General features: G+C 38.7%; 1 protein-coding gene and 1 non-coding gene across 2 annotated transcripts in view; one reads left to right on the top strand and one right to left on the bottom strand.

The window, feature by feature from the left end:
- The first annotated feature begins 339 nt into the window (after window positions 1-339).
- SSPN (sarcospan) overlaps window positions 340-26,718 on the top strand; it is a 32,149-nt gene continuing 5,770 nt past the window's right edge. The window contains exons 1-2 of the mRNA XM_016119285.2: window positions 340-698; window positions 22,476-22,562. Coding sequence (XP_015974771.1) covers window positions 420-698; window positions 22,476-22,562 — 366 coding nt within the window. The 5' untranslated portion in view covers window positions 340-419. The remainder of the gene's footprint in view (window positions 699-22,475; window positions 22,563-26,718) is intronic.
- LOC118614832 lies at window positions 14,574-14,692 on the bottom strand. Its single transcript, XR_004956149.1, has one exon. It is a non-coding gene; the product is annotated as a 5S ribosomal RNA (ribosomal RNA).

The following is a 26,718-nucleotide window of genomic DNA, read 5'->3' as shown; positions in this document are numbered from 1 at the left end:
TGTGGTTTGGAGAGAAGACGACAGAACTCCCATGCCGCAGCAACACCGCCTCCTCCCGCCCCCCTGCCCCCCTGCCCCCCTGCCCCCCTGCCCCCCCCCACACACACATACACGCAGCCTGTCTAAAGTGCACAGGATTTAAGAGGCCAAGGGACCCACGCCGACTCCCGTGGGCAATTGGGCCCATGGGCCCAGCAGGCACTGCTTCCCAGCGCGTTGGCAGTTGGCGACCCCCCTCGACTCCCCCTCTACTGCGGGCTCTCTGTGGCCTTTGGAGGCTCAGCGAGTCAGTTCCAAATGTTTTCCATATTTGTTCAGCCTCCGTAATTCGAATACCAGGGCAGGCTCTGCCCGCCCAGCGCCTTGCTTGGGGCCCAGCGCGCCGCACACGCACCCACCCACCCACCCACGCAGCCGCCATGGGCAAGGACAAGCAGACCCGCGGCCAGCAGAGGCAGGGGGGGCCGCCGGCCGCGGACGCCGCCGGGTCCGACGACATGGGGCCGAAGAAGGGCAAAGGGGCCCCCAAGGAGTGCGGGGAGGAGGAGGCCCGAACGTGCTGCGGCTGCCGGTTCCCGCTGCTGCTCGCGCTGCTGCAGCTGGCCCTGGGCATCGCCGTGACCGTGGTGGGCTTCCTCATGGCGAGCATCAGCTCCTCTCTGCTAGTCAGAGACACTCCATTTTGGGCTGGGATCATTGTAAGCATCAAGTCTGTTTTGCCTAAACGCGTTTGCGGAACAGGAATGCGAAGCCGCATGGTCGAGTTACGACTAACCCAGCTGCATGCGCCCTTCCCCAGCTCCACTCCTTTAACTCGCGCTCTGCTTGGTGACTGATTCCTGCCACACTTGGTTTGACTAGGGGCCAGGCTGGGCGTCGGAGGACTCGCGCCCCCTCTCCTGCTTGTTGCTCTGAACGCCTCCAATGGGCCTGACTCTAACGCGCTGGAGCTGGGGAGGCGAGTCAAAGGCTGCTTATTTTGGTCAGATTGAACAGCTTCCATGACAACAGCAGATTCACTTTGGCTTTTTCCTTATCCCTAGTCCCCGGACCCCACCCTTGTCCCTAAATAAGTAATAAATAGTGAAGTAGTTCATCTTAGTACAGACAGGTTACGGAAAATCCTGTACTTGGAGTTGCCCCATTGGGTAGTATTAATTTTACTTTTTACATTTGAGGTTCCATTAGTAAGTTTTATAAAATAATGGTCTAAGGCAGGAAACGCAAACACAGCAAGCACAGCCTTAAATCTGCTGGAGTCTAAAGTGGGATAAGCCCAGGGCGCCAGCCGTGGCAGAAGTATATTTGGGACTGCTAATGGATGTACTGTTCTAAACAGAACACTGCTCAGCTGTTTTGAGTGAGTGTGAGACATATAGCATACTTGGCTTCATTAAAAGGATTCTTTGAAAGGGGTGCCATTTATTGAGCACCTACTGTGTGTCTGTCCTGATGGAGGCCTTACATATATTATTTCTAATCTCCGCATTACTCTTACGGGATAGTTCTTATTCCATTTCTCGAATGAGAAAAGGAGAGGACAGACTCACCCAGGGTCATGGGTAGGCAAAGTTGGCAAATCAGCCAAGCTGATTTCTTTTTGTACCAGACTACATCTGCATTTTCCTCATTGAGGTACACTGCCACTACATTTGGTTTGTAATTTTAATATGGTATGTTATAGTTCCTTGTGGTTTACTAAAATCTCACTTGATCCATGAAATAACACTTTGAGGTGGGAACTGTTTTTCCTCTCTGCACATGAAGAAACAGATAAAGAGAAATTAAATGAGATTCTTAAGGCACAGAGATTAAAAGTGGGGGTGTCATGCCAGACTAGAGTGGACACTTCTGGCTCCTCGTCTCCTATTGCATCATTACTGTTATTACTGACCACGGGAGCTATAACTCATACAACTCTAAAAATAATTTTCTACCGGGGTAGAAGTTAAAAACACCTGATAAATATGCATCGAGATAGGTATTTTGTAATTAAGATTATTTGAACTCACAAATTCTTGCCGAGTAATTTGAAACTTTTAATTTGTGTACTAAGAATTCTCATGAAATTATCATGATTGGAGTTTTCTAAATCAAGTGATTTTAAAAATAGCATTTCACTAAGATACACTGGGTATTTTAGTCACCTCAGTGACTGTCAAGATCCTAGAGGGGAAAAATGTCCTCTAAGGTAGGCGGATTAATAGAAAAAAGGACCAAAGTTCTTTCGCTAAGTGCTTTTGAATATCATTTGTGAATGTGTTTTCTATCTTTTCTTTATTTCAACTTTATAAAACATGGTACCAAAAAAGCAAATTGATGGGAAAAAATTTTTTCTCGGTGTCTAAGGCATGAACATACAAATTGTGCAACTCTGAAATTTCATGAGCTGCAGTTAGGAACTTTACATGAGAGCTCCTTAGGTGTGATACAAAGAGCATTATCTACAGCAAGGTCTCTGTTTTTTTCCAGTGTTCTTGTTTATAATCTAGGATCCACCTGAAGTTTGCTTGTAGTGACACCTGTAGTGATGACATTTGTAATCTTAAATGTTCTTTCAATAGGGAATGTATGTAGCACAGAACAGTTAGTGGAGACGCCCGGATACAAGTGAGGGGAGTCTCTGAGGGGCCAGGTGAGGACAGACTGTCATCCCAGCTGGGCCAGAGCTGCAGGCAACATTTCACTGCCTTCCACAGACACCGCGCTTGTTGTCCTCATCTCTCTGTCTGTGGTTGGTCATGGGGCATTCTTCCAAGCTTTCAGGGAGACAAGATGGTGAGGTGCAGAAGCATAAACACTGTTCCTGGTATTGAGCCCCAGCTCAGCCATTGTTCACGGAATAACTTGGGGCAGGTTACTTAACCTCTCTAGGTTTCCATTTCTTTGTTGATTAGATCAGAATGGTAATAATAATTCCTACCTCTCAGGGTTATCCTGAGGATTAAATAAATTAAAACATGTTCTAATACTTAGAACAGTGCTGGCTAATGGTAAGCATTCATTTAGTTAGCTCTTTTTATTAGTGATCAGTGAAGCAATCGTTGGTAGTGGCACTCTTCAAATTCGAAGTGGCTCTCTTTTACCTCTAGAGTTGCAGAACGGTCATTTGGGACTTGCTATGTTTCCCAGACCAGTTTGAACCCTGAGGAGATATCGGTTTGGCCATCTCACTTTTTCTGTTCTCAGCCAAGTTGCTATTAGCAATCTCAGTGGTATTAGATTAGTCCAGTACTTTCTGAATCTCTCTGGAGGTTTATAAAAATTTACTTGGAGGAAAGGAGGTCCCTCAGGATCATTTTCCCTAGAAATATGGGGTGATTCTGGTCTGGTTTATCTCCCAGGGAATACTGAAGAGTTTGCGCTACTTCAGAGACCTGCTGGACCTTGGGCTGATGCAGAGTCAAACCTGCTTCCAGAATTTAGGCTGAATTCAAGCAGGATTCCCAGACTGATGTACCCACCCCACTGATAGCTTTGCATGCTTTACCCTTCTATTTCTCTTTATACGGTTGCCTCTTATCATATGGTACTTATTCATTTTATAAGGGTTACTATCCTATTACCTTGGTATTTGGGCATCACCATGCCCATAATAGAATCTGGGTATATGGAAAAATCCAGAGGTTACTTCTTGTTGGCTAATGTTTGGGTGACTTGACAAATATTCAGTGAACTTCTGGTTATAAGCTGAAGAAGTCTTTGGTGATCTATGATCAAGTGGCATTAAAAAAAAAATCAAATAGGTTATTTCTTGCCGATCCATAAGTATAACTCCCCTCATTCTTCATCAGAGAAATGACTGAAGTCTTTTTACTTTAATACCAAAAGTTTCCTGTAAAGGAAAAAATAGAATGCAGCCACTATGGAGACTGACTAACCTGTAAAAATGCCATTCTCCTCTCAAAATTTTTTATAAATGACTTGAAAGTTATAAGTCACACCACAATGACAATACAAAGTGAAACAGGATATTGAGGATGAAGTTGGCTGGGTTAGGGGATCCTAGGTAAGAGAAGTTTGTTTTGCATTTTACTCTATCAATGGTTGAGTAGCTAGGACAAGTAACTAGGCATTCAAGGCGGCTTGTTGTTCCAGAATCCCTACTGATGAAAAATGCATATGGACTGAAGGAATCTAAGAACTTTGGGGCCTTTACTTCTTACTCAAATTAATACAGTTTTGGTGTAGGTGAAGCATAACATGTTTGAATTTTGCCTTACTTTTCTTCATTCAGTAACGTTTGTCAGGGGTGTCCGCTGTGCTAGGCATTCTTCTAAAAAATAATGAATTATATACCAGGAGGAGAGCTCCTGATGGACATGTGCCCTTGCCATATCTGACAGTAATGAATACTTCCAATTAGGAAACTTAACCTAGCAAATATTTTAAAAGCCCATTTACCTTTCAAAGCATTTTCAGTTAGTGATTTATTTGCATTGGCATCTTTACTCTGAAGTCAATTTAAGAGCAAACTCTTGCTTCTCATCCCCAATGGGGATGCTTCGTACTTGTTAGTCTCTCGGCCCTTGTAGGGAATATTCTTTGCCTTACTGTGTGGTTTTTAGTTTTCCTCAGTCTCTTTCCATTGCTTCCATAACCCACCCAGCTGGGTAAAAATCCTGAGAAACATACCACATTGATCACATTAGAACATTTAAGGAAAGGGCTTAAAAGGAAGGGAAGAACGTTTCTTTTCCGTAATGTCATTCATAAAACTCATCGTATGAATCTGTTATGGTTAAAAGTCCTGTCAAGAATAATTTCTGTAATAGTTATCATATGTTAACTTACTCTAAGGAAGTCAAAATGCAGGTGTATTTGGATTTTAAAAATCTATTTTTAATTTGACTTAATGGAAGAGAAATTGGGTGGTTACTTATTTGAAAGCAGAATATACCCTGAAATTTCATGTAGATAAATGACACGCAGCAAGTAAAGAACAGGTATTGTTATTATCTATAATTTATAAGTAGAGAAGAAAAGAGATGATGATTTAGCTAAATGATTTGATCATGGTTATGGAAAAAGCTAGAAGTGAGGAAGATTTGGCATTGGGGTCTTGGGTAGACCATAAAACAGGTCAAGAAGCTAAAAGTGGTGTCAGTTTTCTATACAGCTGTATTGACATCTGAGCAACTTTATCTGGAATTATATTTTTATGAATATGTTGTATGGTAATACATTATTTTTTATATTGGGGTTTTAATATAATTCCATAATTTAATGTTCCCCTTGTGGTACCTCTGAGAAATAATTTTTATTTTGACAACTGTCACGGGCTTGTTAGGAGCTGAGGAATGATAATCACATGACCTAACTCAATTTATTACAATAAATAATGGTAAGAAAATTATAGGCTCTCCTAGTAAGTATAAAAATAGAATGTAATTGAATTAATTGGGCAAAAAAACTAATTTTAAGTAGATGAAAATAAAAGGGAACATTAAAGAATTTGGTAACATGTTTCCTGAAAGAATTTTAGGAATAAGGAAGCTTAAGATTGAAAAAAATCATTGATTTTCATTTCTGTTGCTAGCCTCGTGCTAAGCCAAATATACCAAAATCAGGAAAGTGCTTATGTAATGAGGAAGTTATCCCTGAATCATTGATCTCTTTTTAAAATACGGAGAAGGGGCAGATCCTGAAATTTTCAATCCTGTAGTGTGGATATATTCAACTCAGAAAGTTAGTCTCTGGAAACTTTTACGATTTCAATTATCATTTGGTTTTATTATTTTATGATAGAAATACTAATGTAAAGAATTTGGATGTAATCAATAAAAAATAGAGAAATTTATTCTCTTTAAGTATATTATATGTTCATGGGGCTCTATGTATCTCCTGACACATAAAGGTTACCCAATATGTTTTGAATTGAATTCTATCTATTCCATACTTGCCATTATCAGACCTTCTGTTTGAACTTGTGAAAACCATTTTTAAATTATGATTTTCAGATAAATTAAAGTTTATCGATAACATTTTAAAGAACTGTGAGGTAATAATAAGGAATGTGCTATTTCTTCCTTTTCGATTCCTGGATTTAGGACACATTCGCTTAGCATTACAGAGATGTTTAGTTCGTATTATAAAATATTTGCAGGATTAAAAAATGAGGTCATTTGACTTATTTTATATTACTCTAATTAGAACAAATTAAGATTGAAGTAGCTGAATGCTTGGTGTCTTCCTTCTGCAAAAAAAGTAATGGTATAGGTTTCCCTAATATTTGGTCTAACAGTTTCATAGATTGCCACTAATAAGATGTCTGCTTTGAATTTGTTCTGAGGGAATGGACATTTTCTAGACTTTTTCTTGCCTTTAGCCTAGTCTATGAAATTTCTATGAAGATATTCTTTAACTGGATCGACTTGCCTGTTTTACCCTGAAAGGCTGGCACCAGCATTAAAGGTTACACACAAGGGTATGTGAAGAGTTCAGTTGCATATTTCTGAGTTGCTGTAGGACAAGAATGGAATCTAGTCATTAAACTTTAATTAGATATCATTTCACTGCAAAATACAGTTCAATTTTAGGATCCAGATCCTGGCAAACTAGAGAAATGCTGATCAAAAGACCCCATCAAAATCCAGAACTGGATAGGACCTCATGATGTATTTTAACCCTGTAGCTATTACTTGCTGTGAATATTCAAGTTGAGGTTTACTACAGTGAGTTCAGAGTTAAAGGTGAACTTTCTTTTTTTAAAATGGACATTGGGAGCAGTATTTAAGTCATAAACTATATAAAAGCCTTTTTTCGGAGGCACATCCTTTAGATGGTTTGGATGCTGCCTCAAATCTCAGTGTATTGAGATAAAATTTGGCAGGAGTAACTGTCAGATGCCTGAGTGAGGCAGCTCACTCAGTCACTCCGGTTAATTTTAAAATTCATGTGTGTACACTCACACATATGGCAATAACCAAAATATATTTTTCTTTCTGTCTCAGTCTTCTCCATCGTGGTCAGCTTCTGGTGAGGACTCTCTTCTCGGCTTGCAGGCAGCCACTTTCTCAATGTGTGCTCTCGTGATCTTTCCTAAGTGCACGTGCTTGGAAAGGGAAGAGATTTCTCTCTCTTCCTCTTCATATAAGGCCACGGGTCATGTCACATTAGTACCCCACCCTTATGTCCTTATTAACCTTAATTACTTCCCAAAAAAACCTTCCTCCAGATTTAGTCAAATTTTGGGTTAGGGCTTAAACATATGAATTTGGGAGGACACAATTTAGTCCATAGCACTTTCAGTGAAGAATATAAATTCATACAACCACCTCAGTGATTCTTAAACTTGATTTGCAGCTTATTCATAAAGGCCCTATGGCTTGCACGGAACATCTAGAAATTGGAATGTTTCCGATGAGAATTCTGAGCTAGTAAACTGACATGTGGTAATGCAATGGGGTGGTGTGGCTTCGTGCTCATGTCAGTAGTGAAACATATGGAGGAAGTTTTTCACTGCACTTCCAGATTGCTTTTTTTGTCAAATTTCTGTAAAAATAAAATCCAGTAGATTAAGCTAGTGAATACCATACTAAGGCTGGCTTAGGCATTTCCTTTGCTGCACTAGCTCTTTAAGGGTTAAGAACTACTATGTAGTAAATCTCTGCCTTTCTTTACTGCCCTGGGAGTGACTTGCTGTCAGGTTCTAACTTAATGACACCTTAGCTTCTGAGGCAAAGAAATGAAGGTGGTTGGCTAAGCGGCACAGTTGGGGGATGCTCAGATTTCCAGCAATTAGATGAGCTCTCTGGCTTCTGATGGGCAGCGATCTCATTTGTGATGTTTCTAGAATTCAAGGGAAGCCTTGAGTTATTTTTCGTTTTTGAAGATGATTCCGAAAATCAGATTCACACTCTTTGTTCTGTGGGATGGGTCATAATAAAACCCTGAGGTATTTCCACCTTGGGCCTTGTGATGCAGCAGCCTCTAGTAGAAGCCTACATCTTTTTGGTAAAGTCCCCTCTTTGGCAGGCCTTCAAGGGCTTCTCATAGGATTCTGTTTGTCCAACTTAGAAATCCTGAACTTGGCTCTGATTTACTCTTTCAAGTGCTGCATAAACCCAAACCATCCCAGAGAGAAAGACAAGAACTGCTCAATATGCCTCTTATAGCAATTGGTCCAATCTCAGTTCCAAACTGAGTAGCAAACAAGTCATGCCCTTTGTTCCAGAGGCACTCTATAATATCTCTGGTTTGATTTTTGAGCGTATTTAAAGTTGATGCTCTTTGATTTAACGTTGCTAGAGCCATATCTCCTGCTTAACACAGTCATGAATGTGCATCATTGCTGTTTCCTGGGCACTGTCAAAAGGCTAGAAAGTGACTGGACATTAGAAAGCAAAGGGCTTGTCCATGAAACTCAGATTCTGTTGAAGAGGTTCTGTTGGGGCCTGTTTCTCTTGTTGCAGAAAAATGAACAACTCCCTGCACTTGGCTGAGAGTGCTATGAGGCTGGGAGAGACTGCAAGAAACCTTGAGGATGCCGTTTTAGTGGCATCCCACTCAACCTTTATTTTGAAAATGATTCAGCATTCATTGTAATTAGCCATTAAAACCCCCTTTAAGATAGGTTATTGTCAAGGCCTCTCTTGGGTAGAAGATAATGACAGCTGACAAGAAAACAGGGGGAATTGCAAATGTGTTAACTAGACTCTGACTAGGGACAGAATTTTAGCTTTATTACTAGAAAAAAAAACAAACAAAAACAAAAACAAACAACAACAACAACAAAACAATACACCAGCTTCCTTCTAATGTATCAGGTGTGGCACACATATCAGGCCATTAGGCTCAAGCTGAACTTTATCTCACATTTAGCTCTGCCTGGAAAGCTATGAAGGAGGCTTTTTCCAAGATAAGGGAAATAGCATTTCAGTCTTCATCATTTCTGTTGCAGGGTGGAGGGTGCTGCTCAATTAGGGAGAAGAATGCGGGATGACTATGCCCACCTCGGCGAAAGGGTGGAGCATCCAGGGCAATAGAAGGACAAGCTACAACCCTATGAGATGAACACATTATAATCAATGAGAGATATTACTCCATGACTGCCTACTGCTGAGAGACAGAATCTGACAGTTTTGTTTACATGTTACATGTTCAATAAGTTTATTTCTCTCACGCTCTCAGCTAGTCAGATTCTGAAACAGAAGGATCAAATCCATGCAGGTTGGCTTCGTCTCATAATCTTTTTGTGAACAAGTAGTTTAAGATGCCTATTAAAGTGTTTTGTCCTGGGTTAAGGGCTTTGAGACCAAATGTAATTTAAAAAATGAACATAGGGTGACCGTAACTATTGTGTTATAGAACCCTCGATAAATAATTCTCATTCAGTCACCGAATCTAGTGCGTCACAAATTTTTCCACCTCGAGACCTCCCTGAAGCCTCACTCCCTTCTCCTTGTCCTCACACACACACATCACAAAAAGCTCAGTGTCTAGCTAACCCATGTTGCCATGGAAGGGAAGAAGAGAAACGTTAGAGAGGTTGCAGGCTGCTTGGGGACACTGACCTCCTCGTGTTGAAAAGAACAAAACACTTTTCAAAGGAGAAGTAATATTATATATTACTTAACATTCCATTATATCTTGTTTTGTTAGTGTAAATATACATATACACACACACATATATATATATATATTTTTTTTTGTAAAAAGTGTTCTCAATTAGGAAAGCCACTTGATAATATTTTTAAAAGGTTGAACAGGATGGTTCTTTCATTTGCACTCCTGTTACAATGTTATATAATTGAATTTATATTGATTCGCTGTATAACTTCTATATACTGTACTATTTCATAAGTTTTTATTTATTGTACAATTTCAGATATATGAACCCAAGAGCATTTATGTAGAATTATTTCTGCAATCATTCTAAAGTGGGACCTAATTTGAGAACCTACTTAATTATGCCTGAGTAATAAATTCTATCTGATAATAATACCTTTGGAGTAGGCTACATTTACGAGATTTCTTTCCCTTCTAAAGATTTGAATAATCCCAAAATGAAACAAATGAACTGTAGGTTGTTTATTTTCCCCTCAGATGTGTAGCAATGATACCCCTCCTGTTGGTTCATGAGAAATGCTGGAACACAGTCTTTCTCTTACGTTCTTTGAAAATGGATTATTTTGTAAAGTAGGTATTTGTAAAACTTATTGGCAATTAGTTTCTGATAAATCACCAGAAGAATGAGGTAGGTGGTTGGCAAGCAACAGAACAGAACCCTAGAAGAGAAAGAGTACTGACTAGTACTTTGTCTTTCCATATGCCTGGTGTGGTGTCCCCAGGACCTCAGTGTCTGGGGAAGGGCACACACCTACAAGTAATGACGATACAGTTTAGAAAACCCAGTGCTAAGGTGGTATCCTAAAGAAGGTAACACAGTGGATGGAGGGTGTGATTAACCCTGGGTGGGGAGGATCAGAAAAGACAATGAGAGGGGACTTGAAATTGTAAGAGCGTCTCCAGCTTTGAAATAAAACAAATGTGAGTAGACTCCTGGCTCTCCCGATTTGTAGCCATTTTCAAAAGTTTTGTTTGATTTTTACTTTCCTTTATTTATGTGGGTTTGAATAAGTATGGGCAATTTTATGATTTTTTTTAACTATGAAAATTTCTAAGTCTACAATAGCATATAAAGAACAATAAAAGAATCTCTTACTTATACCCAGGTTTGTCAAGTTTTAATAGTTTGTCATAAATTGGTTTTTTTTTTTAAAGAAAGAAAACATTACGATACATTGGAATCACTCATTTCCTTTCTTAATCATATTCTCCTACCCTAACCTCCTTCTCTGGAGGTTCTATTTGTTATTTATCATACCTCTGCATATTTTTATACTTTTTCAATAAGTACATATGTATAACCAATAGTTAACATAGTTTGATGTTTTAAGTTTCATATAAATGGTAGCATAACATTTTTGCTCACATTTCTTTTGAGATTTATTCATAATGGGACATGGATACCATTCATTCATCTTCCTATATTATATTTCATTATAGGAATACACAGCAATTAATTTATTTGGTCTTCTGTTGATAAAAATTTAGGTTGTTTTCAAAAATACATATATTTGCAATTACAAATAGTGTTGCGATAGATAGTCTGTTCCATGGTTCCCTATACACATATTTCAAAGTTTCTTTAGGGCATATTCCTAGGAATTTAATTATCGGGTAATAAGATATAGACATCTTCAACTTACTAGGTATTGACAAATCAGTACCATAAACCCAAATGTTGTAAATGAGATAATATATGCAAAGTGGATAATGAGTAAAGGTAGCCTTTCTGGGTAGAGGAGATCCTTGAGCAAGGTTTGAAGACTGAATATTACTATGTTCAAAATGATGGAAGGAGGAGTACTACACTAGGGGCATAAAAAAGTAAAAGGTCATTTTAGGTCAAAGGTACGATTCATGTCCTATGACTATTAAGCTCAGTTTTCGTCTACAACCAACTTTATTGATTCACGATTCTGTTGTTCATTTTATTCAGTCTTTTGAGGATGTAATTGCAAAAATTCCCAGCAGTTCCTATAAAATACAAATCTTACCATGGATATACAAATCTGTGTTATGTATTAAAATAAGATCTAAACCAAAGAGACTCATTCTACTTAAATAACTCCACGATAAGTCATACACTAAGATAGGTGTCAGATTTTCCTCTCAGTTTTCTGTGAGTTGGTGAAACGCTCACTTGTGAGATTCATCGATTTAAAATGATGAGCCATTTGCAGTCATGTTCAAGTAAAGCTTGGGAACTTATGAACTGTAGCAGCTTTGTGCTGGGACATCTCTTGCAGACCTCTCTGGCTCCCAGCCTTACTCAGCAGGAACATCAAGGAGAGCACACTGTATCTTTAGGTTTGGGAGTCACACTCCCTTCATATAGCTGCTGGTCACAAGTTGCAGCCCCTTTTTATCCGTTCCATCAGGGCAGTTTTCTAATATCTTATAAAGTAACATACGAAATGTAAATGAACCTCTGCAGAGAACAATGCGTGCTGAGAAACAGTATAGTCGCTTAACAAGCACATCTTCCTACTCTCTCTGTGCTTATACAAATCTAGCCAAACTACACTGGCGATACGAATTATACTGCAACACAAGTTTAAAAGTTAAAAAAAAAATGTATGTATGTATACACACACACACACACACACACACACACACACACACACATAATACATATCCATGAGTTCTGGATTCATGTATTCAACCCACTGCTGATCAAAACTATTTGAAAAAAATATTACATTATTGCTGACATGTACTATGTAGTTAGGCCTACAATGGTTGCATCTATACTGAATGTGTACAAACTTTTTGTCATCATTCCCTAAATAATATAGTATAATAGCTATTTACACAGCATTTGCATTGTCTTAGGTATTGTAAGTAATCTAGAGATCACTTAAAGTATGTGGGAGGATGCGTGTAGGTTATATGCAAACACTATACCATTTTATATAAGAAACTTGAGCATTTGTGGATTATGTAGTATCTGTGGAAGTCATGGAATTAATCTCTCCCATGGATACTTGGAGAAACGAGCATATATTTTTGGTTATGGAATAGTTTCAAATCATGATAAAACCTAACGCTTCGGATTAGAAAGGATGTATTTTACCATACAAAGTATTTCAGCCTGGTATGTAAATGTTTCTTAGTGCTCCACACTTCTTTACCAACCAAGCAGAGATTTTATAACAACAGAGCTGGTGAATTGACTCAGTGCTGGCAATCATGTGAACAATAATTTCCTTAAGAATTGCCTCATACATTCTTATAATTTATTTTCTAAAAAGATCTAGAATTTGCAAAGTTCTCTGTGACAATAGGCCACCTTTTGTTTTTCAATATAATTAATTAGCACATAAATTATTTATTTTGGATCAATTTGAATGTCTTGGAATTCTAGCCTCTAAAAAGGTCCATACATTTATAGTAATTCAGACATAGACCTGTCAGGTATCAACTCCTCAGGACAATTATAATTATAAAAGGGGAATATAATGACCATTAAAACAATAAAAGGGGAAAAAAGATTGTGCAAATATTATAAATGGGCTAAACTTAGATGTGGGTGACCAGGTACCTTTTCTCTTTAGTCATCTAGAATTACCTTTTCACTAAAAGCTTTTCACCTGGATGTCTACTAACTTATAAAAAATAATCTTCTTCTAGGTTATCTTTGCAAAGTAAATATCACAAATCATTCTCTTCAACCCTCCCACAGAAAGATGTGGAAATGAACAAATGTGCGTGTGTGTCATAACCCAAATTCTTCCTGGGCCAGGTGGAATTTAGTTTTTGCATGAGAGAGTATTCCTGTACTAGAGCTCTCTACTGGCAATTTTTACTCTAACAAAAAAAATAAAAATAAAAAGAATAAATCAGTGGAGCTCTCAGGTTGTAGATACATAAGGCACTTTGGATATTTTCCTGATATATGATAAGCCAAATAAAACACTCCTTTATAGAAGTTGCCAGTTATAAAAAGTTGCTAGCTAGAGTTTTGTTTGTAGTGGAAAAGAAGCTACAACTTTGGAGTTGGTTTAATAAAACCTAAGAAAAAAAATTTTCTTCAAAATTATAATTGGTGTTTTGGCGTTTAATGCCTGTACATTAATGTTTCTAATGTCTGGAGACAAATAGTTACAGTTTTCCTCCTCAACTTGATGGCCAGGTCTGCCGTAAATTCTTTGGTTGATTTTGAATCTTTATATTTACATGCCTATCACTTTTGGAATTTCCAATTAATATCTGTGCACTAAGTTTGGCTGAAACAACTATGCTTTTTTAGAAAGTAATATTAATTTTGGATCTGTTACGAACAGGAAATAATTTTAGCTAAACAACATTTTCAGAAATTAAATGCTTGTCTTTGTGAAACCGTTATAATGTAATCAGAGAAATATACAGCTTGGCCTGGTTACCAAGACTGGTATTTCCTCAGTAGCAGATAATAAATAGGTTTGTAGTAGAAAGAAAATGAAGCAGAAAAAGAAGTTTTATAACTCTTAAGGGTTTTCAAACTGTTCACGTCAACATCGTTGGAAAGATTTTTGAAAAGTGGGCTCTTGCTATGCAAGCAAAAGTAGCCCAAGTCACTAAATGAAAGGATTTATTTCTTTGACAAATAAGTGTTGACTGCTTCATATATGCTGGGCACTATTTCCTTTACATATGCTGTCTTATACAATCCTCACAGCAATTTAAGGAGTAGGCATTGTTGTTATCATTCCACCAATGATGACACTTAGGTTCAAAGAAGTTAACTTGTATAAGGCTAAAACTATAAAGTGATGGAGACGGATTTTGACCCCAGGTCTGTCAGATTCAGAGCTAAGGCATATTGTTTCGGTCTCTGTGTTTAGGTATGCAGCCCATTTTGCTATAAAATTTTGTATAGTTACCCTCTATTGTCTCCTCTTCAAAGCAGGTATATATTATTTATTAATTTATTTTTTTCATTTTTTTAGATGAGGCAACCCTTCGTTAACCTCACAGATTGCAAGGACCTTGTCAGCTTACAATCCCTTATTTTTTATTTTTGATGCTTACAGCACCTGATCTTCCTAGATGGTCTCCCATCCAAGTACTAACCAGGTCCGACCCTACTTAGCTTCTGAGATCAGACGGGATCAGGCTTGTTCAGGGTGGCATGGCCATAAACTGTTATTTTTTTATAGAGTCTGTGAGATCTTAGGTAACTTATACTGGATATGAGTTGTTGAAATAACAGAACCACAAGCCTCTCATAAGAAACAACCATGAGTCCACCATTTTTTTAAAGGGTTTGCTGGGCATTACTGATTCATTTTTAAGGGGGGAAATATTGCTTTAAAGGTTTATTGTTTGTGTTTTACTAATTACTATATGTCATGTCTGTGGAAAAAGAAGCCATGATGATAAATGCTATGTTCTCCACAGCTTTTCTCAACCACTGACACATATCTACTTATTTATGTGTTATGGTCTGCCTTTTCACTTTAAAGCATTGGCCCTATCGAGGTGGCGATTTTTATCTCTTCTGTCCACTGTAGTATCTCCAGAGCCTCAAAGAGTACCTACACGTTGTGGTAGGTACACAATGAATAGTTATTAAGTAAACAAAATGAGATTATGTGATAGAGGTCTACAATTACATATATTATTCATTTCGGCTCAAATTTCAGAGTAAGTTATACTGGCAGTTTGAGGTCATATGAGGTGGAAAAAATAGTGTCAACTATAATTCCAGGCACATTATTTGTGATCCTTCAAGTAAATCATAAACTATTATTTTCTCCATTTTATACAGGATGAGACTGAGTTTCAAAGACCGTGACACCACCCCACAGTTTGGATAGCTATTTGGATCTCAAAAACTATGTTTTTCACACTCTCGTCTCAGGAGTGGTGCTTCAAGCCAGTAAGCACAGGAGAGGAGCAGATGATGGAATGTTCCCCAAATCTCTGCAGTTTTCACTTCACTCACAGAGCTATCAAAATTCCATCAGAAAGGCAGCCAGGCCATGTAATGGTTAAGAGCCAGGCTCTGTACTCTGATTAGTACAGCTCTCAGCTCTGGATTTGCTACGTGGCCTTGAGCATGAAACCTTTATGAGCTTTAGTTTCCTCATCTATAAAATGGGGCTAATAATAGGAATTATGCTATAAGATTTATATGAATACTAACTAGGATAATTTACATAGAAAGCTTAGTTTAATGCTTGAAACCTATATTCAGGGTCCTACTTTCCACAGTTTCAGTTACCTGTGGTCAACAGCATTCTGAACATATTAAATGTATAATTCCAGAAATGAACAATTTATAAGTTTTAAATTGGGTGCCATTCTAAATAGAATGATAGTTCTTGTGAGGTCCTGCTCTGTCCCACCCATGGACAACCCATTGGGTATGCTACCCACCCATTAGTCAGTTAGTAGTCGTCTCGGTCATCAAAACTACTATTGCAATATCACATTGCATTCAAGTAACCCTATTTTACTCGATAATGGCCCCAAAGCACAAAAATGGTGCTGGCAATTCAGATATAACAAAGAGAAGTTGTAAAGTGCTTCCTTTAAAGTGAAAAGGTAAACATTCTCAATAAGGAAATGAAAAGTCGTATGCTGAGGTCGATAAGATCTGAAGTAAAAAAATGAAACGTCTATCCATGAAGAAGGAAAAAGAAATTTGTGCTGGTTGCCAGAGAGAGGGAGAGAGACGTCATCCACATAACTTTTATTATGGTATATTGTTATAACTGTTCTACTGTATTATTAGTTATCATTATTATCCCTTACTGTGCCTAATTTACAAATTAAACTTTAAACTTTGTTATAGGCATTTTGTATAGGAAGAAACATAGTATATAAGGATTCTGTGCGATCTGTGGTTTTAGGCATCCACAGGGGGTCTTGGAAAGTATCCCCTATGGATAAGGGAAAACTACTATAGTTACAAACTAATTCCACTTAGTAACCAGATGCTTCTGTAAGAGAAGGGACTCAGAGGAGGCAGAAAACGTGGTGGAGGTTCAGGGTGTGCTAGAGTATCTCTGATGGGTTTGTGAAAGCTGATTGTGCACACCTCTTCCCAACTCTGTGCTCAGTGTCTTCATGTTGGTAGCTTGAAATCAGCCATGGTACAAATATCAGCCCCTCCCCCCACATCTGATTGTAGAGATTGTCTTGTTTTGGAGGTGAATGCTTTGCTTTTGCTTGGAGCAGGAGTGAACAATGCCTATCAACAGTAGCAGAGGGCCACATCACACTAATTAATGATTTAGAGATGCTTCCCAAATCACCAACCAGACATTGAGGCTACGGGCTCTGGAATGAGGTCATATTTAAGTAGTAATGAAGACAAAGGGTTCCCCCAATCTTAAGTACTCCTTCAATAGCATAGACTAAATTTATTTATGGGGTAATTATTGTTACACCTCATTGTGATATGTAATAAATGACTCTTCCATAGGAAACTCCACTAGTCTGAGTATCACTCTAAACTTCTAACCATTTAGATAACCCCACACTAGATGCCAGTAGTTAGAAGACTACGTCTTTACTTTAGACTAGTGGTTCTCAGTGTGGCCTCAGTACCAGCAGCATTAACATTACCCAGGAATTTGTTAGAAATACAAATTCTAGGTCCCCAACCCAGACCTATTTGATCAGAGATTCTGTGGATAGGATTGGTTTTTACCAAGTCTTTCAAGTGATTCAGAACCACTGGCTTAGACTTCGTCTTGCTTTACGGTAGTGGCCATGAAAGTCCAGTAAAATTGCTTAAGTTATGCTAAAATGTTCTCTCCAATCCTTCTGAAATCTTGATCCAATAAATGGATTCTCATGAAATGTTCTTTTGGATAGTGTTTAATTAATCAGCAGTTCTCCTGAGAGACCTCATTCAATTGACAGCTTGCAATATGTTTATTGTTTGCTGAAAATGACTTCTAATATTCTGGTTTAAATTTTAATAGATGGAAACCCATAGAAATTCTCTTAAGAAATATCTAGAGAAACATTAACAGTTCTGCTGTACCTCTTGTTGATCAATGGGTTGTGCAAACATGAGAAGAGAGTTTATCTTGTTAGTATATTGACTGAATTAAAGCACTTTAAATACAACATTGAAAGTTGATTAACTTACAGAAATAGAGTCATATTTTAGGTGCACAAATGACAGAGGGGGATGGAAGGAGGAGAGAAACCTCGAAGCGCATTTGACAAGGGAAGGCTGTATTCCCTAGGTAGCCCTGACAAGCAGCTCTATCAATAATAAAAGGGAGAAAACAAGTAAATAGGAGCTTGTGTGAATGTCACAAGACCAGAATATAAATACATATGATATGGAGAGAAGTAAATACCAATAATTCACATTCTCACAAAATGTTTTAGAGTGATATCTTCTAGCTATGCCAAAATGAAAAAAAAAAAATGTAGGTAAATCTCTAAGATACTTGTCACACAGTCACCTTTTATTCAAAATGACAACCCTCAAAACGCACAATAGGTACAATAGGCTGAATAACAGAAACAAAGACAACGTGTGACAAGACTCAGGATTCGGACATCTAGAAATGGATTTAACATTCAGAGAACATTTCAATTCTGTTTAACTTCCTAATGCACAAGAGAGAATGCAGTCTTTACCCTGAGCAGACAAAGAATATCTTTAGACAGAATGTTGAATTTAGGACTTAGGTATTATTCTCTTTACCCTACAAAACTGTAGAAACGTGCATCCAAAAATAGGTTAAAATGATGGTAGTTGTCTTTTTTTCTCTTTCCATTAAAAATCATTTCATGCTTTTCTTTTCATCATAATCATCTATCTGTGCATGAACTAAATCTTAGCAAGCTCGAAATGACCAGCAGCTCTTTTAGCATTGGTTTTTCCAATACCACCCAGTTCATATTTGGCTTTGATCTCAGTAAAACTACCTGTCTGCCCCTGGTCTGGGTGTCTGGACCAAAAGATACTTTCTTAAAAACCGTACGTAACTGTCTTTTCTCCTATTCCACGTGCCTCACCTCACCATACTTAATGGAAGCTCTGGCCCAGAATTAGAGAATGTTGCTACAGGTAGGCCTGGCGGGTCTCATTGCTCATTAGCACGAGTTCCCCCTTCCCTGCCTGGGAAGCCAGAACACCCTTTCTTCCTGGTACATTCCCACCCTGCTAGCTCAGGTAACAAGACTCTTAATCTGGTATGAGAAATCTGGTTTTTCTCCCTATGGTCATAAAGCCTTTGGTTTCAAGCATTCGATAAATACTACTCTTCTAGAAGTTGCTTACACTAAACCTCCAGTAACCTCTCTCATAAAAAAGTATTGTTTTATGATGCACAGATATAGGTAAGAAAATTAAATGAACTACCTCACCTAGAGCCTATTGAGCCCTATCAGAAGGTCAAGAAATTACAATATGATGAATTAATTCGGGTTTTATAGCAAATACCTTATGTAAAGACTTAGAAGTGAAACTTCAAAAAAACAAAAAGGATGATGATCAGTTTCGTAATATTTAGACATGTCATGATGTACAACCAAAATTGTAAGAAGTGTATTTGAGATGCTTTCTGTTCAAAGCAGTCAAAGATTCTTCATAACTGGGTAAGTTCCTTGGCCCTTTTCTGTTTTCACTAGACTCTCTCTGGATGGCGGAGTGTTTCTGAAGATCTCAATTGCTTCATATGTGCTGATAACTGACAAATGCTTATCTCCTCTTTCCTGAATTCTAGGCCCGTGTAGCTGAGCTTGAGTTTCTGTGGGCATCATCATTTTCACTGCCATTCTGCTCCTGCTCTTATATCTCTTGTCTTATTAAATATCAACATCATCCACTTGGCAGCTCAAGTCAGGTAGCTAACACTTTCCTGATCCCTCCCTCTCCTTCAGCTCCCACACCTAGTCAGTCTTTAGAGTCTATGTATTCTGCTTCCTTCCTGTCATTCGAGCACACCCATTCTCTATCCCTACTGCTCCCTGTGCTCAGGCACTCACCATTTTTCCATAGATGAACAGCCTCTTAGTTGGTCTTTCCTCCCAATCTATTCTTCATGGCTAGAAGGACCATCCTAAAAGGCAAAAGTGATCACAGTCTTCCCCTGCTTTAGATGAAATATAAGTCTTTTGTGACCTACTTCCTGTCCCTTGTGAGCACACCTTTTGCCTTTTCCTCTCTCACTCTCTGCACCAGAGTTATAGGAGTCTTTAAATGTTTGCTCTGCATTTCTCCATGCTTTTGTACCTATTAGAACCCTCTCTACTATTCCTTATATCCTTCTCCTAGCTAATTTTTTCTTATCTTTCAAAATCCATCTTCCTCTAGGAAGTTTCCTCAAGTCACACTCAGTTTAATCTCCCTTTCTGTGTATTATGGCAGACATGGTCCTGGTACTCACACAGTCTTGTAACTTCATTCTCCTCTCTTTTCCCACAAGACTAAGAGCTCGAAGGCTGAGACTGTGTTTTTACTTCTTGATTCCTAGGACCTCAATATTGCATGTCTTCAAAAAAGATCAGTTGATTGACTAGGTGAAATCCTCTATAATGAGGTCTATGCTCCTGTGCAACTTCTTGCTGGAAATCAGCCTAAATTAAGGCTATAACGAAGTAGACACTACTGTTGTGGGGCAATTTGTTCAAGCAAGGCAGAGAGTCAGGTTTCTAAGATGCTGGTAAGTGAGTTTGGTTATTGGAATATGGCTCTCGTAAAGACAAAGAAAAAGGTTTTGGCAATTGCTGACGTCAGCACAGCAGCCTCTAGGGGCAAAGACAGTAATATAGGGGAGAGTCTGACCCCGGGCCTCTGCGGACAGACACTAAAAGAGGAACACGGGCATGCACTTAGGGGTTTAACTGTCTCCACAGAAGCAGATTGAGAAGCCTCCATCTTGTTTGCTGCCAATAAACAACAACAACAAAAGATCTTTCTTTTATTGTTTCAGTTCTGTAAATGCTTAATGGGAGAATACATAGTAAGCCCCTACAGGCCTTATCAAACTTATACGTCAATTAGACCTTTTTTAAAAATGAGTTTTAAGAAAGGACTTCATCCCTGCTTTGAAAATGTAAGCCACGTTGTGGACCACACAAACAACTTCAATACTATTATTTCCAAATCTAGTCTTCTGCTGAAAAGCTGCCTCCCTGGGTCCTATCAGCTTTGTTTTCTACCCAGACCTGTCCATTCCCTGCCATGCTCACATACTTTAAGGCTGTGTCTCTCCACTGGGAATGTTATCTACTACTGTGAAGCCATGCAGCCAGTCCTAATGATAGGTAACCTTGCAAACAACCTATACTATAAGAACGCGTGGTTTTTGGTTTCACGGCCCATTAGAAACCTGAACAACTTTCAACTTGGGAACCCGTGAGGGCATAAGCAACTAATTTATTTTGTAATTTAGGAGTAAATAGGATAGAAGTGTTACCTTAAAATGCCGTGTTGGCTTTGGATGGTCTGTGGTTTGAAGCTGGTCCTAGGGGTGGGAATTATGGATATTACCAAACTAGTCATTTAATGACTTGTTAGGTAACTCACAGTCATTCTCGCAACATCTGTGTCTAGGAAAATCGTGCTTATCAGAAAATGCAATATCGTTGCTTATGTTTTCCATCTCAAAGTAGAACTTAGCAACATTTTAAGGTTTCCAAAATTAAGTGTGCATAGATATGTTTTGATTAGAAACTCTAAATCACCGTTTAAAAAACTCCAGTGCACTAAAAAGAAAATCTGGTTTGACTAACCAATCAAGCACCTTTTCTCTCAAAGTTGCCATTCCTCTCATGAGCTTCCTTTCAGCTCTGCCCATCCCCTTTCCATCGCTGACACTCAAGAACTTGGAAATTGCTTTCTATTTCTCTTTCTTCAGCATCCTCCCTTTAGGCATACGATAGCCAAGATGTTCAATTCCTCTTCTGCTACATTTTTCCTCTCTGCCTCTTTCTCTGACTTTGCCTGCCATCATCTGAGGTCTGGCACACCTGATACATTAATCTTGCTTAGATTAGTAAAATAATATCCTCATGTTCTCACAGTCAACCCACCTGACACCACTGCTCATTTTCCTGAAAAATGTTGTGAATCATGTCACCTCTGCTTAAAATTTTTCAAGGGGGCCCCAGTACTTACTAAATCAGTCCTACGATGCTAGATTTTCAACCTTTCTTTTCTCATAACTCTGTTCTGGTATTTTTTCTAGGTAGCTCTATATGCTGTTGTTTCAACTCTGGTTACATGTTTGCTATTCTTTCCACACAATGTATGCGGTCCTACCTCTGTGCTATTGTTTATGCTGTTTCAGCCAAGCTACTTGTTTGAGTGCTGGTTCCATTGTATACTGGCTTGGTGTTTGTCTCCTCATTTATGATATGAGGATCATAATAGCACCTACTTCATAGGGTTTTGTAATTATCATATGAAGAAATCCATACAAAGCCCTTAAAAGAACCCCAGTGCAAAATAAATATTCAGTAAGTGTTAATGATAATGGTTATTATTATCATCCCTTTCAAGGACCATTTCAAATCCACCTCTTTAGTGAAGCCTTTTTAATTCCCCAACTCAATGTTATTTTTTTCCTCTTTTTGTACTTCACTGAATAGCATTTGACATATAATGCCCTCCTTCAGAAGAGGGTGTGTACTTATCTCGGCCTGGACTGGGCTATGCACTCTCTGAGGCTGAGGAACTTTTATTCACCATTGTATACTCGGAAGGACCTTGTATAGCACCTGACACATCTAAAGAACCTATAAATACTGACTAAATTGAAAGAACTTGATTTAACTATTTTTAAAGCTCTGTTCTACAAGCTGAGAAAAAATAGCACATAAAGATAAGTAAATGAAGTAAACATCTTGCTAACAAGGATGTTACTGGTGGAAGATACTGAGATTGATGTCATTAGAGTGTGTGACTTGCCCTGATAACACCCTTTCTTTCCTGTTCTCCATTGCAGGTCTGCTTAGTGGCCTATCTTGGTTTGTTTATGCTTTGTGTTTCATATCAAGTTGACGAGCGGACATGTGTCCAGTTTGCTATGAAAGTAAGTTGTCAATTTTCTTTCTCTTTTATCATCACATCCAAAGAAATACAAGTACAAAACAAAGGAGTGCTTTTTAAGAGGTTGTATATCTGATTATTCTAGATATTGCATATTTAGGTAGGCCAAAAAATGTTTTAGGAAGGCATTCATCCAGACTTCAAATGTAATGCTATTTTTTTTTTTTAAAGTCTTGATTTCCATGAACTGGCTTGGCATGGAGCATATAAAGTCTGTCCTTTAATGCCCTTAAAAGGAATATTGAAAATTCATCAGTTCGACAAAACACTGTGCCAGGAAAGGATGCCCATATCAGTGCCCACTTCCATGTCTTGGGGGTTATTTGAAATATTTTAATAATGAAGCAGTCTAAGTGCATTTCCTCTCGTAGGTGGGATCACTGAGACAGAAAAAGTACATTGGGTGCATACAAATGATCTGTACCAAGGGTCTGAGGGCCAAGGGGCGGAGAGTTGGGATGTGATGGTTTAGCAAGCGTGTGTGTCTTCTTTCGTGTGCACGTGGTTTTTCTCTGTTAGAGACAGTGCATTGGGTTTGAGCCACTTCAGGTACACGGCCTTTTCACTGCAGGTAGGACCCACTCCAAAGGGAAACAGAGACACACCCTTTCAGAGTTTAGGGAGATAAACACCCAAGTCAGCAATCAGAGCTTACAGAAGTAAAATTCCTACATTTTCTTTGAACTACTGTAGCAGAGAACAAAAGGCTGTCATATTTTTTTTTTGTCCACTCACACCATTTACTTTTCTTCTACAAGAAAACACATAAAAACTAGATATTTCTCTGTTCACTAAAACAAGAAAGCACAGGTATAAAAGTAAGTCAACTATATTATTTGGAAATTACGAAGATGCAGAAAATCAGATGTTAGTATATTCTAGTATAATTGAAACTTTTGACATGAAATATAATTTGCAGATAGGTGTTCTAAAAGGGTAATTATTGAAATAAAAAATGTTCACATGATATTAAATAGCAAGAAAATATCGCTACACAAAATGTATGGTATTATCCTACAGAAAAAAAAAATAGCTCTTATGAGCTCAGAAAAAATAGTTATCTGTGAGTGGTGGGATTATATCTGCATTTTGTAATTTTTTTCTCTATTTTTGAAATGTTCTCCAGTGAAACACAACTTTTCTAATTACAATTAATAGATGCTATTTTTTTTTAAATGATAGAGTTAGAATGTTGGTGGATATGCCTACATTTGAAATTTTTCCTTTTCCTGAGGGTGTTCCTTAAAAAAAAAAAAAAAAAAGTCAGATAAAGCAGACATTGGTCCATGTGTTTTGTTTTGTTTTTGTTTTTTTGAAAAGCAAGGCTTGATGATGATTTTTTTTTAAGCCGGAAATCCTAGTAAAAAATGGCCTGTTAAATTACAAGAATTTCATTCACCAGGTAAAAAAAAAAAAAAAGCACTAAATTACATTTATCAATGTATGTAAAAGGCTCTAATTTCCTCCCCAGATAATGCTAGGAAACAGCAGAGGCAAAAGCATCAGCTCCATAGAGGTCCCCAAAGCCATCTCAACATCTGCATGTAAAATAAGGAGCAAGGGCAAAAAAAAAAAAAAAAAAAAAAGTCACTGCCAATGTCAGCCAGGTTGAGAATTCCCCACAAGGAGCATCTCATTAACTACCTTTTTATTCCCCCACCTGTGACAGACATTGACAAATTCGGAGGCACTTTTCTCCTGTATATGACCTTTAGCGATGCTCCCTGTGAACTCTCTAAGATGTCCATTATATTATTTTCAGTTAGAAAATGAGCTTCAGTCGATCTCAAGGTTTTCCAAAGGTGCAACAGGTTACAGCAGACTTTCCTTGTGTTTCTCATACTGTTTTGGTGGGAAGGAGTGAAAAGTATCTTTACATGGTGTTTACACTAGCATAACCACATTTTAGTGTCTTTATATTGATAACCTAGCCTAAGCTTTGTTTGAGAATTTATTTCCTCCTCTTGAACACCAAGACAGCCAGGGAAAGCCATCAAGTGGTAATGGCAGTATCTCATTGTAGCCTACAACACACACACACACACACACACACACACACACACACACATGTGCGCCTGCGTGCCTACACACACACACATCCTCCCTCCCTTTTTCTTAGAGACAATAGCCACTGGGCTTGCCCTTTCATCTCCAGCTGTCAGTCTTCTTCAGAGGCCCTTTGGGAGGCCCCGGAAGGCCACCCTCAGCTTGGCTGGGCAATGGGCCACCCGTCTTTCTTTGTGGCTTTAACTTTCTCAGGGCTCACCTTGATGATTTTCCGAATCTTGTCTGGGTTGTGAACTTGCAGAGGCACTCTGGGGCACATTCCCTATGAGGGCATTTAAGGTGCAGTCTCTCTTACCCACATCCAGGAGGCCCCAAGGCGGCTGCCGCCCCCTCCTGCCTGAGCATGCTGCAGAGGGGCCTTACCATTCCTGCCACAGGGGAAGGTAATTAAATCGAAGGCGAACCACCCTCCTCCTGAACTCACTCAACGTTGAAGCTGCAACCGGGTACCAATTAGAGTCAGCCAGCGAGCCAAGAGGCGCCTGAGCTGTTACATAAACGCAGGGGGCCACCGCGCCTCCACCGGCTGCCCAGTGCTAGACATACGGGCTGACACAGGCAAGACAAATGCATCCCCAGCCGGGTTTTTATCAAGATATATTTGCTCACATTCCCAAGGTCATCATAAACACTTTCATTGATAGTTTATTCATGCCAAGTAGGTAAAACAAGCCACTTGATTTTAAATTACAGATTCTAACCCAGAAGCTCGTTGCTGTCAGATGAGCTAAAGAAAACCGTAAAGGAAAAATGTTACAGCGCTGCAGATGTAGCCCACGGGCTTTAAGGGATCAAGTATATATTTATGTCTTAAAAGGGGTAGAAAACTTGATTCTGTGGCTCACTCCTGTTTACTTGACCTGATGCTTTCATGGAACGGGGGAAGCAGAATCGTAATGTGTGACATATGCACCACTGAGAATGGAAGGGGCATGGCTTTCATTTGTGCTCTGGCTGGCTTCTAGCACATTTAAGATGCTCGATTAAAACTGAGCAATTTTCATGTTCGTGTGAGTGTTTACATCCTTTCTACAAGCCAAGTATGCATTGTTACACTCTCAACATGACAGAGAATAAGACAAAGCCAGTAGAGTTAATATCTTAAGAGTTCTGAAAACTGACAGCTCTTGTCGTCTCTACTAATTTGTTTATTTCACAAATACTTAAATAGTGCTACTAGGTACCAGGCACTGTTCTAAGCCCTTTTTGGATACCAACTCTTTTGATCCTTATAATAATCCTGTGAAGTAGGTGCTATTATGATCACCATTCCCAGTTTGCAGATGAAAAAACAGGTAACATGGGATTGTTTAATTTACTCAAGGACCATAGTTAGCTGAGTGAGAACGAGGATCTGAATTCAGGCAGTCTGGCTCCCTGGTGCATGCTTCTAAGCATCACCCTGTACTGCTGTATACTTCTTAAATGTCTTGGGGAAATCTTTCGATCTCTGTGCCAAAGGTCATCTTTCAAAAATAGAAAAAAATTCTAATTTCAGCAAATGGAGTTTTGTGAATAATACTTTTTGCAACTATTTGAAATATTTCCAGATTGAGAATGAGGAATTATCATCATTATTTCTATATATTTCCCCAATGAATGCTATAGAAATTTGCTAAGGATGTGGGTGTGTGTGTGTATGTGTGTGTGTTAGATGTAGAAAGGTTATTAAAAGATCTTCTTCCCTCCCAGTCCCATCCATTGACGGCAATAAAATGTGTAGAGAAAACTCCAGTTGGGACCATTCTATTAAGCAGATGACTCTCAGGTGGAAGATTATCTGTTTGATTTGGGCCTTCCCTGCTGGTAAAGTTGTAGATGCACCCATGTTCCCAGAGCAAGTCATTCCCAGTTGTGTGCTGGCTGCACTGGAAAGGCGGCTAAAATAGGCACATGCGCACAATGCAGCCAGCACGATTTGATTTGGTTCTTGGCATCAAGAGTTTGAATTCAATCATCAAGCTCACATATTCCAGAACAACCCAGAATATTTCAAATATGCTGCTCCAGTAGTCCCTCAAAATAAAATATTTTAGCTTAGCACTCCGGGTGTTCAGAATATATGCCCACTT

The sequence above is a fragment of the Rousettus aegyptiacus genome, unplaced genomic scaffold, assembly GCF_014176215.1.
Source record: "Rousettus aegyptiacus isolate mRouAeg1 unplaced genomic scaffold, mRouAeg1.p scaffold_m13_p_2, whole genome shotgun sequence".
Lineage (NCBI taxonomy): Eukaryota > Metazoa > Chordata > Mammalia > Chiroptera > Pteropodidae > Rousettus > Rousettus aegyptiacus.
Note: the sequence above shows the minus strand (reverse complement) of the source record. Positions and strands in the feature narration are given on the sequence as shown.